Source organism: Nicotiana attenuata, unplaced genomic scaffold, assembly GCF_001879085.1.
Source record: "Nicotiana attenuata strain UT unplaced genomic scaffold, NIATTr2, whole genome shotgun sequence".
Classification (NCBI taxonomy): Eukaryota; Viridiplantae; Streptophyta; class Magnoliopsida; order Solanales; family Solanaceae; genus Nicotiana; species Nicotiana attenuata.
In genome coordinates this window covers 196,694-213,206 of record NW_017671821.1, presented here as the reverse complement: position 1 = coordinate 213,206, position 16,513 = coordinate 196,694, and the positions used below count along the sequence as shown (strand labels likewise).

The 16,513-nt window shown below is 37.7% G+C and overlaps 1 protein-coding gene across 1 annotated transcript; it reads left to right on the top strand.

Moving 5' to 3' along the window:
- The first annotated feature begins 350 nt into the window (after positions 1-350).
- Positions 351-2,899, top strand: LOC109210408 (cell number regulator 2-like). The gene is made up of 4 exons (XM_019373821.1): positions 351-480; positions 985-1,056; positions 1,795-2,004; positions 2,692-2,899. The coding sequence occupies exons 1-4, from the start codon at positions 405-407 to the stop codon at positions 2,769-2,771; spliced, it is 438 nt and encodes a 145-aa protein (XP_019229366.1). The 5' UTR covers positions 351-404; the 3' UTR covers positions 2,772-2,899.
- The last annotated feature ends 13,614 nt before the right edge of the window (positions 2,900-16,513 follow it).

The following is a 16,513-nucleotide window of genomic DNA, read 5'->3' as shown; positions in this document are numbered from 1 at the left end:
TATATTCAAAAGAAATATACATTTTTTCGGCTATTATTTTGAGAGCGGCTATGTAATGTTATTTTTTCAAAATTAGTTTAAAGTTAAATTATTTCTAAATATAAAAAAATTTGTAGTCCTTATTGACTAACACGCTTTGCTTTCATTTAAATGATCCTTAATAGAGTTGGATTTAGATAGCTCGTTATTAATTGCAGTAGAGCTCAATGGTTTGGTTAAGCTATACTAATAGATGGGAAGAAATGTAGCAGTGATCTAGGCCATTAAATCTTGGCCTAAACTTTCTTTATCTTAATATAAAAACAAGATATGTATACCAACCAAAAAAACTTACATTTCTAAATAATAATTTGAAAATAACCTCTTAATATCCTTTCAATTCCTTCATTATATTGTTCTACAATATGCCATCAACAGCAAATTCAACAGAGGATCAATGGTCAAGTGGTCTTTGTGATTGCTTAGATGATCCCATCAACTGTATAGTTTTTGCATTTTGTGCTTCATCATTGCAAATTCATTAGTGATCTTTACACAAATAATCAGTTGAATTCACAGTTTATTTTTTTCTAATCGATATAATTGACTATATATCGATTATACACATGTTGATGTTTTCGCTTCGATTATTCTATCATCATGCCTCCCTACCACCTTATCTTATTGATGTTACTACGTGTTGTCTCTACTTCTTTTACGTTTATCTTGAGTCGGGGGTCTATCGGAAACAACCTCTCTACCTTCACAAGTTAGGGGTAAAGTCTGCGTACACTTTACCCGACTTCCAGACCCTACTTTGTGGGATTACACTGAGTTTACTATTGTTGTTGTTGTTGTTGTTGTTGTTGTTGTTATACATTCACTGCCTTTTTATTATTGTTATAAGTGATTGGATAAGAGGTTATTTAGGTTAATTCTTTAATTTCGCTTAAACAAAACAATAGTATTTGCTAAAATCTTGATAATTTTCTTGATTCTTTGAAGGTGTGGCTACTTGTTTTTTCCCATGCATCACTATGGGGGAGAATGCTGAGATTATATCAAAAGGAGAAACATGTATGCTTATAATCTTCCTTATTTTCTTTGTTAAACATTTTTTTTTTTTGGTTAGTGATTTCGATGTTTTTAGGCCATGAAAACTTAACTTAAAGTTGAGAGTGATGTTGTGACGCATATATACATCGTCACCGTAAATAAAAAAGAAAAACACTATCAGGTCATTCAAAAATATATGTAGGTAAGTCTTCATACAATGTGAGACTTGTTTAAAAATAAAACAAGTTATGAACTACAACATATAAAGAAAACCTGATAGTATAAAAAAAATTACACTGGCGATGTATATAGCTTAAATTCAAAAGTTGACATACAAACTAAGTACTTACACTAGGAATATGTTGCATTGCATCTCATTATAGGACCCTGGTCAATATTTGCATTTTGTTTTAATATTTTTACTGATTATGAATAATCATAATTTAAATATCCTCAAATGTTAAAGTAGAAATAGGGTAAACATACATGCAAGTGTTTCTCTTTTTATTTAATTATCCTCTCAGAATCATGTTAGTCTCTTTATTTTATTATGTCATTCTTTTTGGGATCTTTCAGTAAATAGTCCGCTGGATTCACTGTTTAATTTATTTTCTAGTCGATATATAAATTATATATTATTATATATGAGTATATACATATTGTACATATATTATATATTTAATATACATCCGCCAGCATTTTTAGTTTAAGCGATAGAATGAACGGCTATTTTGATTAATTTTTCTTTTATTTTTTCAGCTTGTATAGCAGCAACCACCATCTACTACTTGCTGTGCTCAATCGGGTGTCAACCTGGTTATGGATTTCTATACAGATCGAGACTACGAAAACTGTTAGGTTTGCCAAAGGAAGCATGTAAAGATAATATTGTCCATACATGCTGCTGTTTTTGTGCACTTTGCCAAGAACATAGAGAACTCAAACTCCATGGAGCTGATCCCACTATTGGTAATAATTACCTTACGAATAATTTGATTGTCTAAATATTTTTATACCATCAGTACATAAAACTTAATGAAGGAGAACTTTGGCGTAACTGGTAAAGTTGCTGCCATGTGACCAAGAGGGTCGCGGGTTCGAGCCGTGGAAACAGTTTCTTGCAGAAATGCAAGGTAAGGCTCCATACAATAGACCCTTGTGGTCCGACCCTTCCCCGGACCCCGCGTATAGCGGGAGCTTAGTGTATCGGGCTGCCGTAGTACATAAAACTTAATGAAAATAAAAAAGAAAAAAAGAAAAGAAACCAAATAAGGTTTAAACCGTCAACGTTCTCTGTCTGTTATGTTAAATATTAAGACAACAACAATAGAAGGGGAAAGAAAGAAAGAAGGTAAGAAGGAATTTACCCCTTTACTTTCCAAGTCTAAATTTGGCCAAATAACATAACGGTAAGGATAAATTTGACGGAATTATATAATAGAAGATAACTATAAACAATATTCGAAAGTAAAAGAGTAAATTTTAAACCTTTTTCCTAAATATAATGTCATTTAAGGGTAAATTTAGAATAATTTTTTGGTTTCTCTTTATTATGTCTCCACTTGCCAATAGATTATAAAATTGTGGATCAAAGACGATTGATCTTTACATTTTTTTTTTTTTTTTTTTTTTTTTTTTTTGACGATTGTGTTACAGGCTGGAAAGCAAATGTAGAGAATTGGAAAAGTCAAGCGGTCACTGTGCCTCCGTTCTTTGAACCGGAGATGATGCGTTAGGCCTATATTTAGAATTTAAATTTTATAGATTTGAGTGTGTAATTTTACCACAACTAATTTAATTTACTGGGTTTGAAATTAATTACTTTTTACTTTTTTAATAAAACATTCCAGAGTTATATAAATCATCCCGGTCGTCACGTATGAGATTAAGCTGGGTTTATTGTTGTTGTTATATTAAACAATCACAGGTTGTTTTCTTGTGACCTATAGGTCACGAGGTCAAGCCGTGAATCAGCCAGCAATGCTTGTATCAGGATAGGCAGCCTAAATCACACCCTCTTAAATTGCAGCTCCTCCTCGAATCCTATGTGAATACCGAGTACTTCGTACACCGAGCTGCCCTTACATATATAGACAACCAGAAGACAGGGGAAGGATGAGCAGGAAGTTAAGATTGACCAAATACTACTCCCTTCATTCGCTTTTACTTGACCGCTATTGACTTTGCACACCCCTTAAAAAATAATAAATAAAGTGCATAATTTACCATGATACACATATTAATTGGTGTATAATTTTAATGGATTTGAAAATGATTTGGAATGAGTAATTAATGCACAGGGTAAAACAGGAAAAATAAATTATTTTTCTCTTGATATGCGAAAGTGGACAAGTAATAGTGAAAATCTATTTTTAGAATAGTGGACAAGTAAAAGTGAACGGAAGGAATATATATTACATGAGTAAAAAAACATATATCAATTCATTCCTGAAGTAATGAACTTTTTAGATGCATTTTTTAGATATGCATTTTTTAGATCAAACCGACCTAAAATCATATGCATTTTATAGATATTGTTTTATTGACAACTATAGTAATTAACAAAGGAACACTAAACTGTAGTTCCATTTTACCTGGAAAAGCTAAAAAAAACTGTTCTGAATAGTAATGAACGTGCAAGCACCCGAATATTTAATTAATAGAAAATAAAAAATTAAGTTATAATTATACAAAAATCATTAGTCATTTAACTTAATAAAATAAGAATCAGGTATAATTAATTTTTTGACCATGCAAGATAATATTGGAGGTAGCAGTATCAAAGATTACCCCCCCCCCCCCCCCCCCTCCTTGCTTGGAGGCTTTTCAAAAATCCCCACCAATTATGGGCCCAAGCTTTACTACTTCATTACTTAACACCAAATAGTCTACCAAACAAACAAACTTCAATGATTTGGCGTAATGTCATGCAAGGCTGGGACTCCTGCAAATTAGGATATAAATGGAACATAGTCACAGGAAAACATATTAAATTCTGGACGAACCCCTGGATTAATCAAAATTATCAAATTCAACAACATATATTTGGACCCTTTCCAAAAGATGAGGAGAATAAAACTGTATCAACCTATTACTATAACCATACGTGGCATCTCCAATTACTCCCAATCAATCTACCATCTAACCTACACAACATCATTACAAGTACTTATATGCCACTTCACCCTTCTACATATGATCAAATCTATTGGGGACTCACACCAAATGGTATATTCTCAGTCAAATCAATGTATAACTCCTTCATAACTAACACAAACACCACGACGGATACTCAACTGGATAGCTACAGCTGGATTTGGAAACTCATAATTCCACCAAAGATATCACATTTCATATGGCTACTTTGCCATGAAAGGCTCCCAACTGCAACATACCTATGCAGGTTAGGTATCATTATTTCTGATATTTGTGTGGAATGCCAGCTGCATCCTGAATCTTTACAACATGTTTTTTTTGAATGTACCCCTGCTAGATATCTTTGGGATAAGCTTAAAATATCCACAACAAATATAACTTCCTTGTTGGACAATAATAGTAATCTCTCTTTATTAAATGTATTCATACATCAGCACCTGCAATACCCTAAATATAATATTCCAAGTACTACCCTTATTCCTTTTGCTTTATGGGAACTATGGCTCACACGGAATCGCACTACTATGGATCATCAAAAATGCTACTTAAATATACAATCCATTTATACAAAAGCAGCAGAGTTTTACCATCTTACATTTCATACAATAAAGAGCAATAAAATAATTCCCCTATATGTAAAATGGCACCCCCCAGATAGTCATACCTATAAATTATACATAGATGGCTCTTGTGCACCCACAAAATCTGAGTATGGAATAGGAGGTCTTTTTCGTAATACACATGGAGACTGGATACTAGGTTTTGCAGGCAATTCTATACCAGGAACTGCCATTCAAACTGAACTTCTTGCTCTGCTCAAAGGACTGCTAATTGCTGCAAAAAGTAACATCAAGCCTTTGGTCATTGAAACGGATGCACAGGCCATCCTTGGTATGTTTAATTCCAATACAATGCAATATACTAACATAATTAATGACTGTAGGTTACTACTACTACAGCTGCATAGCCCAGCTCTTCGCAGTATTTACAGGGAACAAAATAGTGTCGCAGATCTCCTAGCCAACTTTGGGGCCAAGCATACAAGGAAATCATGTCTACTATTTCAGAATCCACCACCTTTTGCCAATGCAGTGTATAAACAAGATCAACAAGGCCTACTAAGAAGAAGAATGGTTAAAAACAGTTCTACTAGATGTAATAGTAGTAGTTTAGCTAGTATGGTACCTAGCCGCTCTAATGGTAGTTTGGACAATTCGACTTTTGCTTTACTTAAGGGTTCCTCTACCGGGGCCTCTAGTAGTTCTAATGTAAATCCGATGCCTATAATGCATCACTTGAACAACTCTGTAAGAGCTTGACTATCTATATAAATATATATCTTTTGCACCAAAAAAAAAAAAAAGATTCCCCCCCCCCTTCCTCCCCCCATACAATGTGCAAACGATTCCAATTGAACTGTTAGGGATTTTTATCGGACGAAATAGTCAATCTGTAATCACATTTGGTAAAACGCGACTTGTGAATTAAATCGCATTTATTAAATGCCACTTGTAATCGCATTACTATATGCCACTTATAAATATGATACGATCCAAGATAAACAAAACAACGGAATATGAAAATAATACTCCCTCCGTTTCAATTTATGTGAACCCATTTGACTGGGCACAGAGTTTAAGAAAAGAGTGAAGACTTTTGAACTTGTGGTGTAAAATGAGGCACATATATTTTGTGTGGCTATAAATCATTGCATAAAGGTAAATTGTTTCCAAATAAGGAAAGGGGTCATTCTTTTTGGCACGAACCAAAAAGGAAATATGTTCACATAAATTGAAACGGAGGGAGTAATAATTAAAGCAAAATCAAAAGTTGTCTGAATAATGAAATTTAGAAGAAAATTTAGAACCTGAAGTCAACGTCTCAAGCAACAATTGAAAACTATCTGATTGCCTCCCAAAAACGACAAATTAGAACCCTAGATTTAAAGAAAAGAGAAAAGATTACCCTCAAGAACCCAAGTCTTAAAAACTGGTAATCTAAAGTCGAACTCGAACCAAGAAGTTCCAAATCTCTCTCAAGTGTTTTCTTATGTCAAAATATGTTATCCTAATGAAATAACCCTAGGATGTTATAAATACCCAATGGTTAAAATAGGAAATTTTAAAGTTAATGTCCGAAAAAACTCGTCAGGCCAAACCGTAGCCTCAACCATAACCCCAACCGTAACGCACAGCTGAACCGTGTCGAATTCCAGAAGCTTATTTTCTTCAACTCTTCAGGCCCCTCTTAAACTGTAGCCAACGGTTGGTGAAACCGTGTCATACGGTTTGAGTTGGGGTCTTGATTCTTCAATTCTCAAGACTCCAAACATGGTATGCTTTGCATGAATCTTGCAAGTGACTCTCCAAACATCTTCTAGTCAATTGTTGAAGATCATGCAGCTCCCCAACGTGCATCCCTCGAGCATTCTTGAACTTGGAGCGAGTCAACGGTCCACCAAATGATTCGGGGTTATCTTAAATATTTTCTGTTTTGCCCGGACTATCTTGGATCATATCATTCTTCCCCTCTTAAAAAAAAGATTTGTCCTCGAATCTTGGCCTACAACACAGAAAAACCACAATAAGATGTAGAATTTACATGATAAACAATACTTATTTAGTATAAGCAATATAAGATAGTGTCAATGCATCCACTTGACCCAGTTACACCTACGAAGTATAACTATTCCCCTAGAAAGCATATGGACATCATAACCATAAAATTTATGCAAACCCAGATACATAAGATTAAAATCTCTGTTAGGTACATTATACATATGATGTATACTAGATGAAGCTAATGCATTATTGAGATAATTACACAAATCCCTCTTCTTAATGGTAGAATCTCTAGGTCCTAAATAAATATCATGCCAATCCTGGAAAAGATCTAACTCTAGTTTCAACGTATATCTCTTGGCATAAACTAATGAGAATGACTCATCAAAATTAGAAACTAAATAGGAAAAGATATAAACACTAGAAGTAATGTCAAATGTTTACTTCCCTTATCATCTTTGCAGTCTTCAGTCTTGGCATTGTCCTCAAAACTTAAGCCACTATATTCTGCTTTCAACTCAATCCCCATGGTATTTAAGTAATCAAAATCTCCATGGGCCTCATTTTTCTTATTGGTAACCTGTTGTTATATTTACTCATCCCATAAGGTCTTAGAATAATACGCCTTAACTTGACCACTCGCATTCTCTCGTTGTCCTTTTCCTCATAATCCTTTTCAAATTCCTCTAGAGAAATAATACTAGAACAAGAAATTGTTAAAGGGTTAATACATGAAGAAGCTTCATGCTCCCTCCAGCTCTCTTTGCGTTTCTCATTTAACTTTTCTTGTGCCATGCTCTCATCACATTGCAGCATATTATTCTCATGAGAAGAAGAATCAACAAGTTTAAACTCACCCATTAAAGAAGTTCATTCAATAACACAATTGTTACTATGAAGTTGAAACAAATAATCAACAAGGTCATGGCCATTAGTACTTTGAGTGATGTCTCCACTTAAAGCATTAATCTCCTCAGAATAAGGTGTGTCGACGCCCCCTTTTTCTCGCAAAATCGGGTTTACGACATTTTTGGAAAAGACAACTCTATTCCTGTTTGGGAATTGGGTTTTTGGATTTGAAGAGTCGCCACCTAATGATTATAGTGCATTAGGACACTTTAAGGAAGAGTTTGAGATGAAGAACCAGAGTTTGGGTAAGGGCTAGAAATTATCTCGAGGGGAAGGTGTTAGGTATCCCTCAAGATCCACTAGTGTGGTTCCCGGCCATGTTACAATTGTGACTTTAAGAGCAAACAACAAGTAAACAAATAGAGGTCTCAAATAGAAGGGGATTGACACATAATGTTGCAAGTGAATTGAAAATTTGGAGAAAAATAAAGAAAGCAGAAATTTTGAGGAAATGGTTTAAACAATTCTGAAAATAAACACAAACAAGTAAAGGGAAAGGGGGTCCTAGGTTTATAAATAATATGGATCACCCCACACAACACCCGGTAACCGTTTATACATGTGGTGTTATCGCATGATCATCATATCCATATCTACCCTTCCCACCCCATTAAGGTATTAAAGCGCGGAATGTCTCGTTACTTATTGCATGCTAGTACCCGTCCCAATCCTATCAGTCCCGGAGGAATTTGGACTAACTAGTCCTAATGGGAGAGGGGTTTGGGGCCTTTTGGAGAGTTTTCAAAGGACAAAATACTAAGGCGTCAATCAAAACACATAATGCAAGTAAAGGGGACAGCAAATAAGCAAGTAGGGCTCACATAAGCCTCCTAAAATCAGATAAAGCCATAGAGTTTAGCATGTCTTGCACGAACTGGTTTAGTCTTAAATTAAATTAAAGCGATGAGCGGACTGATTCAACACATATTTTTAGATAGGAAGTCTGCCTTAGGCTTACTCGAATGCAGTTGTCTAAGACTGATCCAGTTGATTAGTTAAACCCTTTTTTGTCTATGTGTTGGATAGAACTACTGATTTTAAAACACAAGCTGATTTTAAAAGAAAATTTCAGAGTAACAAAAAAGGTTTCAGAAAAGGGTACGTGGATTAACAACTAAACGAGTTCCAGAATGCAGATCGGTTGGGTAATGTTTACCAGAGTTCATGCGAGTAGGTTTAGAAAGAAAAGTCGTTTGTTTTAGTATAATCAACACTGTTTTGAATAAGTGAGACAATTTTGGTTTCGAAATCCCTATAGGCATGCTTTCTATACGTGATACCCTTTTAAATACTAATGGAATCCTTGTAAACCAAGATATCTACATATGCCATTTTTTTATTAAACCTACATGTTTGCCTAGTGATGCTATTATATGCAGAGATGCAAACCCCTATAGGCATGGTATCTACATGCAGAATTCTTATGAGCAGGATATCTGTATGATATACAAAATTCTTATAGGCATGGTTTCTACATATGACAGTGCAGAATTCCTATGAGCATGATTTCTATATGTGAAAGTGCAGAAATCTTATAGGCATGATTTCTATATGCAGATGCATAAACTTGTGAACATGATTTCTATGAAAGTGCAGAAATTCAGAAGCAAACCCTATAGACAGGATGTCTATATGCTTAGTTGCAGGAATCGAATGTTAAATCTTATAGACATATTTTCTACATGTGAAGTTGCACAAATCAGAAATAAAATCCTATAGGCATATTTTCTACCCTTTGTGCATAAAAGTAACCCCTCCTTTTTTCACTAAATCCCCATGAGTTTATACAATTTATTACAGATCAGTAGAACAAAATTGAAATTAAAAGTACATCAGAAGTTATCAGCTACATCCGAGCAGCCTAATTCAAACTTAGTGTCTAATAATATGAGATTGAACCACTTCCGAGATCAAGATTCCAAGGCCTTCTCTTTTCTAGGGTGTTTCAGAGATCCAAGGAGTTTCAGGAACCCCAGGCAGTGCTTACACCCAAGATATTAATCAGAATGAGTTATAGTGCAGTGTGGAAGAGCCAACCCTCAAGTGTCCAAGTTCAGAGGGAGCTCAGGGGTCCCAAGGCAAGGCTCACAAGAGAGGGGCAGAACTTAAATTCTAAGAATGAGTGCAAGTGCAATAGAGAGGGGGGGAAGAAATGCCAAGGCAGGCTGGTGGTCATGCCTAACCATGAGGTAGGCTGGCACACCCCTGACCAAACCTGTTGGCCAAACATTAGAGAGTAAGGACCTATTGAAGGTCAAGCCATGGCCTGGACATTAATTAGAATGCTGTCAGGCCAAAGCTTTAACTCAACACACATAATAAGGGAATGGGGATGGGAAATTGAAAGAGCTTAGGACCCAAAGGGTCCAGTTCATGTCCATGGACAATAACTTCAGCTATGTTGCCATGTATTTTGAACCATAGCTCAAAACACATAAGGGGATATAGGAATGGGATTCATTACAAGAAATGGGTAGAACACATTACACAAAGATTAAATACTTCAGACATTAAAGTGAACATGGACATAAGAACTGGTAAGTAAACACATTGGGTTGGGGCTAGAATTAAAACTAGGACATACTAGTTTCAGAAAGCAAAGAGAGCAGAAATCTTGTAACAGGCCACAATACAAATAGCAAGAGTATACTTATGAGTGTGAGTCTGAGTTCAGAAAAAAGACTCGAGTGTTGGTCGTGTGTGTGTTAAGAAAGGAGCAGGTATTTATAGTTTGAAATCAGGCAGGGAACAAAGGTAAGAAAATAATCATGTATCAATTAGAATCAATCAGTAGCAGAAAATCCTTTGATTGAGAAGTTCAAATTTGAACGGTAAAGGGCAGAAATTATTTAAGGAAGGAGATCAAGTAAACATATTGTGCATAGAATACAAATAAGGGGTAAATACATAGGGGTTTTAATTAAGGAAAGAAAATTTGAAACACACGGTTAAGTAAATAAGGCAAAAACAAAGTAAATCAATTAGTACATAGTAAATCAGGGAATCAGGGATTCAAAATCACTAATGAACCAAGTCAGAAATAAGGGAATCGAAAGGTTAAAGAGAGTTTTCAAATAAAACAAGGAAAGAATCAATCATGCTTACACAAGGAAGTCTGAAATCAGTCCCAAAATCCTAGAGGGACAACCAGTGTATATAAAGAATGCACAACATCGGGCGTGTGAGGTTAAATCATGACACAGAGAAACAATAATGCTAGCGAAACATGATAGTCGTATAGGCTAATCAGAAGCATGCTAAAGAGTCAAGTAAACAGGGTCTTATAGATTTTAGCAAAAAGTCAGAACCACATGGAGAAACAAAGACGAAACAACTTCAGCAACTCAGAGATTAGGGTTTTGAAACCAAGCAAGTTTAGAGATGAGAAGCACACAAAGCACGTAACAAGTGGCCTCAAACTCGAAAGAAACCCCCAAATTCTAGGGTTTTTACCATTAATCGAGTCTAGAGACGAAAACAAGCAAGTCAGGCAAAAGAATACTAACAAAATAAGTTCAGAAAACTCAAAGGGATTGAGACCTTAAACATGTATTTTCTTGAAAACTTCATGAAAACATAATGAAAGAAAAATCGTGCAAAATACAGTAGGGGAAGTCATAAGAGCAAGATAGAAGAAAACACAACAGAAGAAAACACATAAGAATCACAGTAGAGCATGTAAAATCAGAGAAACCCTAAATCGGAGAAGATGAAAGGTTTGAAAGCAAACTTTTGAAAGAAACTTTGAGAAATCGTTTGAAAACCTTAAAATAAACATAGATCTAGAACAGATCTGGAGGAATCAGGAGAACCTCGAAAGGCTAGGGTTTCAGAAGAACCCTAGAAGCGAGAAAGCCTGGAAAAGTCACGATCTAAGCTAGAGAATATCACAATCAGGCTCAAAAGACCAAGAGCCACCGGAGCAAAGCCGCAGATGGCCGGGATCTTCGAATCGATGAAGGTCTGATTGAGGACCTTCGAGGTCTGGCCTCGAACCTTCAGGTATCAAGCACGTGAGAGCAGTAGGGGGTGAGAATAGGTCGTCCATGGTTAGAAAAGCCATAGATTCCAGTGGATTTGGGGTTTGAGGTGGCAGAGAGCGATTAGAGTTTCGAGAGAGCTCGATAGCGTTTGAGAGAAGAGAGGAGTTAGAGGCGGCGCTTCTGAAAGAATGGGGTAGGGTTTAGGGGGTCGTTTGGAATTAAAAAGGAAAGAAGAGATCTGGGCCGTTGATCAAAATAATCAATGGCTCAGATTTTAAAAAGAAAACGGGCGGGTTTGGGCGATTGGATCAAGTAATCGGATTTAAATTGATTTGGGGGTTGGGATTGGGTTGAATTGGGGTGCAAATTGGGCTGTAATTGAAATGAAATTGAGGGCATATTTTAAATAGCCACTTTTCCCCCGTTTTATTTTATAAAAATAGCGATGATGGTTTTTTAAAAATAAATTAAAAATACTGAGTAAACAAATGTTACATAAATATTAACTTAAAAATACTGGAACTAATTTTGTAATTACAAAATGCTATTAATCACAAAACAGGCTATAGTTGCAATTATATGCAATTTAGCTTTAAAAATACCAAATAAATTTGTAAAAATATGCAAAAATTACCTTAATTATATTTTGGTGCAAATGTGAGAATAAAAATGAATTATTCGTCAAAATGATAATTTTGGGAATAATTATTGGATTTTGTTGTATTAAAATAGGCAATGAATTGGTTTAAAAATCATTAAAAATGCCAGAACTCTTGGGTGTGCTTATATATGCACATATATGATATTTTGGAAGTTTTTTGAGTATAAAATTACTAGGAAAAAATTGGGTATCAACAGCTGCACCTCTTTACCCGGGAAGGATGGAAGAGTTGTCGGGTAAAGATATGATGGCCAATTTTGACCGAAAGCTGCGATTTGAAAAGAATTTGACCGAGCTATGATTTCCGAGCTGCCTACATATCCCTGGTTTTACAGGAATCAGGCCGTATGTAGTTCAGGAACCATTGACGGAACATGCCGATGGAAATTCGAAAGAGATAGACACGATGTTTAGGTGGCAAGAGGTATTTGGAGTTTGATCGGCTGCGGGAACCGGAGCGGGATCGCTCCTGCTGAGGCGGCCGTTGCTGGCCGGTGTACCTGCAAGTGAGCAATACGGGCGTATATCGTGCATAAACTTAAACGTGATGCAAGTTCCCATTGGACCATGAATCCTGTCTTTGGACGGTTAGGATGACGTCCTCAGACCATGATGTCCTGGGCCATGAAGCGCAAAATTAAAGGATTCGCAGGCTATGAAATGATGTTCTCGGGCTATGATAATGATTCCTCCGAATCATGATGCCTTTGAATAATGATGTGCAGGATATAAAGCGGGTCCTCGGGCCATGGCATGGTGTTCTCGGGCTATGAAGATGATGCCTCCGAACAATGACGCCCTCGGACAGTTTGGCAGTGTTTCAGCTGATGTAAAAAATGTAAATGGCGATATTTCAGCCGATAGAAGTTAAAATAAGCAGGCGATATTTTAGCCGATGTAGCAAAATGTAAATGGCGGTATCTCAGCCGACAAAAAATTTGAATAAAGCAGTGACGTTTTAGTTGATGTAGAAACGTAAATGGCGTTATTTCAGCCGATGCCGAGAATTAAATAAAGTTTGGCGATACTTCGACCGATAAAGAAGGGTGATTAGAAATGGCGACGTTTCAGCTGATAGGGATTTAAACAAATATTGGCGGTGTTTTAGCCATGCAAGATTTGTATGAAGATGGCGGTATTTCAGCCGATGCAAATAGAGGTGGCGATATTTCAGCCATGCAGATGGAGGCAGCGCTTAGTCTTGAAAGGCAGAAAGGTAGCCTTATGCAATGCAAGAAAATGCAGGATGGAGACAGTGCTTAGTCTCGAAAGGCAGAAAGGTAGCCTTATGCAGTGCAGATAATGCAGATGGAGACGGTGCTTATTCTCGAAAGGTAGAAAGGTAGCCTTATGTAATGCAAGAAAATGCAGGATGGAGACAGTTCTTAGTCTCGAAAGGCAGAAAGGTAGCCTTTTATTATGCAATGCAGATAATGCAGATGGAGACATTGCTTAGTCTCGAAAGGCAGAAAGATAGCCTTATACAATGCAAGAATGTAAAAGGACGAGTAGTAGTGAGACTTCTTAGCTGATAGCTGATATCGTGACTGCTGGGGAGGTTGTGTATGGATTGCAATTACGAACAAGTGATGATTCTGAGAGGTTGCATTCTTGAGAAAGTATGCGTGCATAAATATACCTGACGATATTGTTAGTCTGGTGCCTGCATCCAAAGAAAAATCGTGAGTTTTGTAAGGGGGAAAAGCTAGTTCGTTTTCCCATGGCTTCCGGCGTTGCGTATCATTGGGGTAGCGTTGCTAAACAGCAGCAATTCGAACAGTAGTTATGCATGATTTAGTAAATATAACATAAGTAGAAAATAGTTTTCTTTAGATGAACCAACGACTGCGACGTGGTTCAAGACATTGCAACCTTTCTTGCTCCGGAATTTTGAGGGTCCTCCTCAAAATTCTGCCCCAGTTTACTGGGCTGGCGCTTCTGACGACTGCGCTGAATGGCTAAAAAAATCAGCTTCAGAATTTTGAGGGTCCTCCTCAAAATTCTGCCCCAGTTTACTGAGGTGACATTCCTGGCGATGAATGGCTGAAAACGAGCTTCGGAATTTTGAGGGTCCTCCTCAAAATTCTGCCCCAGTTCCAATAGCAGGGAGGAAAAATGGAATTTTTAATAAATTGTGACCGAACCCATAGGGCTGCCTACGTATCCCCTCTTAAACGGGAATCAGGTCAGGCGTAGTTTAAAATACATCATCATAAGAAATCATAAGTGGTTACACATAGTATTGTTTCACTGCATCTGAATTGATTGGCTTCGGCCAAGCTTCTCCGTCCATTTCTGCAAGAATAAGGGCTCCTCCAGTTAGAACCCGGTGAACCATGTACGGACCTTGCCAGTTGGGGGAGAATTTCCCCTTGGCTTCATCTTGATGCGGGAATATTTTCTTCAACACCAGCTGCCCCGGTGTAAACTTCCTTGGCTTAACTCTTTTGTTGAAGGCTCTGGACATTCTGTTCTAATACAACTGACCGTGACAAACTGCATTCATCCTTTTCCCATCTATAAGGGCTAACTGCTCGTAGCGACCTTTTACCCATTCTGTGTCGTCCAACTCTGCTTCTTGTATGATCCTCAAAGAGGGAATCTCTACCTCGGCGGGGGATGACCGCCTGTGTACCATAAACCAGCATGTAGGGAGTTGCTCCGGTCGATATGCGGACCGTGGTGCGGTATCCCAGTAGGGCGAATGATAACTTCTCATGCCATTGTTTGTGACTTTCGACCATCTTCCTTAATATCTTCTTGATATTCTTGTTGGCTGCCTCTACAGCTCCATTCATCTGAGGCCTGTAGGCAGTAGAATTCTTGTGTTTGATCTTGAATGACTCGCACATGGCATTCATCAAGTCACTGTTGAGATTGGAACCATTATCAGTGATGATTGATTCTGGAATCCCGAATCGGCAAACAATACGATCACGGACGAAATCTGCCACAACTTTCTTAGTCACTGCCCTGTATGACACTGCTTCAACCCATTTGGTAAAATAATCAATTGCCACCAGGATAAACCTGTGCCTGTTTGATGCGGCAGGCTCAATAGGTCCAATAACATCCATTCCCCAGGCGGCGAATGGCCACGGTGAGCTTGTTGCAGTAAGCTCGTTTGGAGGCACCTTTATCATGTCTGCATGTATCTGACAGCGATGGCATTTGCGAACATACTGGATACAGTCTGTTTCCATAGTCATCCAAAAATATCCTGCTCGGAGTATCTTCTTTGCTAGGACAAAGCCATTCATGTGCGGCCGGCAGGTCCCTGCGTGCACTTCGTCCAATAGTTTGGATGCTTCTTTTGCTTCGACACACGTTAGTAAACCCAAATCGGGAGTCCTCCTATACAGGATTCCCCCACTGTGAAAGAAGTTGTTGGATAATCTCCGAAGTGTGCGCTTCTGAGTGGCGTTGGCAAGTTCTGGATATCCTCTTGTTGTCAAGTACTCCTTGATGTCGTGGAACCATGGTTTTCCGTCCGCTTCTTCCTCAACGTGAGCACAATAAGCTGGCTGATCATAGATCTTTACTGGGATGGGATCAATGAAATTTGTGTCTGGATGCTGGATCATGGATGATAAAGTAGCTAGTGCGTCAGCGAACTCGTTTTGGACCCTGGGGACATGTTGAAATTCCGTTTTTGTGAATCTTTTCCTTAACTCCTGTATGTGATGCAAGTAGGGGAGTATCTTGGATTTCTTGGTTGCCCATTCTTCTCGAACTTGATGTATGAGCAAGTCTGAATCCCCGATCACTAGCAGCTCCTGAATGTTCATGTCAATGGCCATCTTGAGCCCCAGGATGCAGGCTTCGTATTTGGCCATGTTGTTGATGCAAGGGAATCTGAGCTTGGCGGATATCGGGTAGTGCTGGCCGGTTTCTGATACTAGGAATGCTCCTATGCCAACTCCTTTGAAATTTGCAGCTCCGTCGAAAAACAACCTCCAACCCTCGTAGGATTCTGCAATATCTTCTCCTACAAAGGACACTTCTTCATCAGGAAAATATGTTTTCAGGGGTTCGTATTCTCCGCCGACAGGATTCTCAGCAAGGTGGTCTGCTATGGCTTGGCCCTTGATCGCTTTCTGAGTTACGTAAACAATATCGAATTCACTTAGCAGGATTTGCCACTTGGCGAGCTTGCCAGTGGGCATGGGCTTCTGGAAGATATACTTCAGTGGGTCCATCCTTGATAT

Bases quoted from the DNA above. Each gene is read 5' to 3' on its own strand.
- LOC109210408 (XM_019373821.1), top strand. From the start codon at position 405: ATGCCATCAACAGCAAATTCAACAGAGGATCAATGGTCAAGTGGTCTT. The intron at 1,057-1,794 runs GTATGCTTATAA...TTATTTTTTCAG, and splicing joins TATATCAAAAGGAGAAACAT to CTTGTATAGCAGCAACCACC. The intron at 2,005-2,691 runs GTAATAATTACC...ATTGTGTTACAG, and splicing joins TGGAGCTGATCCCACTATTG to GCTGGAAAGCAAATGTAGAG.